This window comes from Thermobia domestica, chromosome 5, assembly GCF_964235325.1.
Source record: "Thermobia domestica chromosome 5, izTheDome1.hap1.1, whole genome shotgun sequence".
NCBI lineage: Eukaryota > Metazoa > Arthropoda > Insecta > Zygentoma > Lepismatidae > Thermobia > Thermobia domestica.
In genome coordinates this window covers 272,968,005-272,970,661 of record NC_137458.1, presented here as the reverse complement: position 1 = coordinate 272,970,661, position 2,657 = coordinate 272,968,005, and the positions used below count along the sequence as shown (strand labels likewise).

The following is a 2,657-nucleotide window of genomic DNA, read 5'->3' as shown; positions in this document are numbered from 1 at the left end:
CATCAAGATCGCCCTCATGGCTAAGCGGTGAGCCTACGCGCCTTTGGCGTGGGAGACCCGGCGATTCGATTCCTGGCGGGAGCTCATGTAGTTCGGATTCCATGTTAAAGGTCCACGTCTCATGTGGCCTCGCTGCTGAAAGGGACGCTAAACTAAAATCAACTCAAGTGAAAACTACATCAAACAAACAAAAAAATGCTAAGAATAAGTGCAGCCCAAGGAAAGGTTGGATCGCTGCGTGGAGAGACACTAGAGGAATGTGTTCATCAAACGACGAGTATCCTTGATACTAGCAGGAAGAGAGATATATGCCACATGTGAAAGGGAACAGACAACAAAAGTACGATCGAATACAGTTCGTGAAACAAATTTATCTGTAAAAGACATTCCAATCATCTTTGTGAGCAATGTCCAAAGCAGTAAAACGGAGGTTCACATGTTTCAAGTAGCATAAAAGAAAACAATCGCTAACGTGGATTTTGTTCTAAGAGGTTTTCAATAAAAGTTAACAGGAATGCTTGACCTAACCTAACCATAAGTAACCTAAATACAACCTGCTTGCAGCAGAACATTGTAAGTCGAAACGTATTTTATATATATATAAACGTGTGTGCTGCATTAGTGTTCTAGATGCAAGAACATCTCTGACATGTAAATTTCGGTGAATAATAAAACAATTGTACAATTATTTCTAAATATTTGAAGACGACAGGAAAAAACATACTATATTTGAAAAATCTAGGGAGTCGAGGACATCCAACCACCAGTAGCGCTTATGTATATTTGAGCCATCTTTTTTTATATTTGACACAAACCACTCACAACACTATTACATGTACAAATCTGGTGTAAACTACAAATTGAAAACTAAAAAAAAATAAATAAATAAACGGATCCATTTTGACCCTGAGGAACTTATCTGTATGCAAAAATAGAGGGACGTACAAAGGTTAAGTTGATTAACAATACAGAACTGCACTAAACGCTGCGTACGCTCTAATGGAAAACAAAGTCCGAATATTACAATTGCCTAAGTAACATACGTTAATCATTTTAGTACATGGGAGTGCTAAAAAAAATTAGATATTAGAAATTCAACTTTCCGCGGTTGCAAGTTTCTTTATAAAATTAAGAAATGCTGGAAAAAGATAAGAAACTTAGAAAGGAGAGGAATGAAACAGAAATTATAACAGGACAACGCGATCCCAACAACATCTCAAGGTAACAACCGTAAATTGGTTTATACACATAACTACATCGTACTTTCTATCTTTGGCATAATTTGTGTTTATTAGAACAAAATTCTTTCCCATTTTTTCCCACTAACTCCCAAATAAATGACATAAGAGCAAATCCAAAACAAGTTCCCAAAATATAGTATACGGATTGAAAATGTTTCAGAGTAAGAATTGTTGGGGTATCTTCCTGATGATTCAAGACTGATGCTGAAGTGAAAGTTTCGTCATGAAACCATTTACCAAGAATACCAGCTTCAGAGGCGCGACTAATAATAGAGTTCCACCTCCTTACGTATGGAGAATCTTTTGGAACGAAATAACAGTTTAATATTAGGAGAAGAGTTTCCCTTGAGATATGAGTCAATGAATTACCACTTTCATCCTTGTGTTCCGTTTTGCTGTAAAATGCCTCTATATAAATTCTTTCAGTCAAAGTAGCTACACTACGATCATATAAAACCCGTACCAAAGCTGCATCAACATCTTCGATTTCAGTTTTTGTTGCCAAGAATTGCAAAATAAGATTTTCAGATTCCTGAAGTAGGACGACACATAGTGGATAAGTTAATATTTCAAGGTTAGAGTCTGCAATCTGCTCGAAAGTATCAATCTCAGATTGATAACTGGGACGTGTCATGAAACTTAGTAATGACCCTCTATACAAAGAATCAATTACAAGAATGAAGTAAGACCACAAAATAATGATCATTCTTTCTCTGTTTGATTTGGGTAGTTTTGGAAGGAACATTGAAAGAAACATTGAAAATATCATCATAATATTAAGTTTGTCAACTTCTAACTTCTTACACTTTACACAGAAAAACTCTGCCATTACTGAGTAAATCCAAACACAAGTAAATGATGCAACTATCAAGCCCCATAATATTTCAGAAAAAGGTCGTATTATATTCTGCGATAATGGTGCTAATTCTGCATTAGGAACAACAAATGCAATATTGTCTAACATCAGAGGGACAGAGAAATCTACAAACAAGTTTCGTTCGTAAGTTTGACCGAAACAAGCTAAAGCAACGTCTATATGTTTATACAGTACATCTCCAATGCCACCATTCCACGTCTTGTTTTCTGCCCTGTAAATGCCCCAAATACTAGTCGTCCTATATATTTCACAAACTAGAGTAAAGTTCATAATTGCGGCTTGTGTTTCCAATGTTTCATCAAGATTCCCTCCAAACATTTTTGAGTTTGAATCGTGTTTGTGTAACAAAAATACTTGAAGCTATTATTTATATACTTTTGATATTTCATGGTAAACTCATGATATACCTACCATAATCTCTGTTCTAACAGACCACCCCAGATCTTTCATTCTAGATCCGTTACTGAGTATAAGAAAGTTTTTATTCGTGCAATCCGTTTAGGTTTCACACTAGTAAGACGGGCTATATTAAATTTTAA

At 35.6% G+C, this 2,657-nt stretch overlaps 1 protein-coding gene across 1 annotated transcript; it reads right to left on the bottom strand.

The window, feature by feature from the left end:
* Nucleotides 1-1,266: 1,266 nt before the first annotated feature.
* Nucleotides 1,267-2,436, bottom strand: LOC145685531 (uncharacterized). Its single transcript, XM_081757931.1, has one exon. The coding sequence runs from the start codon at nucleotides 2,434-2,436 to the stop codon at nucleotides 1,267-1,269; it is 1,170 nt and encodes a 389-aa protein (XP_081614057.1).
* Nucleotides 2,437-2,657: the final 221 nt, after the last annotated feature.

Excerpts from the sequence above, each read along its gene's own strand:
- LOC145685531 (XM_081757931.1), bottom strand. The coding sequence starts at position 2,436 with ATGTTTGGAGGGAATCTTGATGAAACATTGGAAACACAAGCCGCAATT.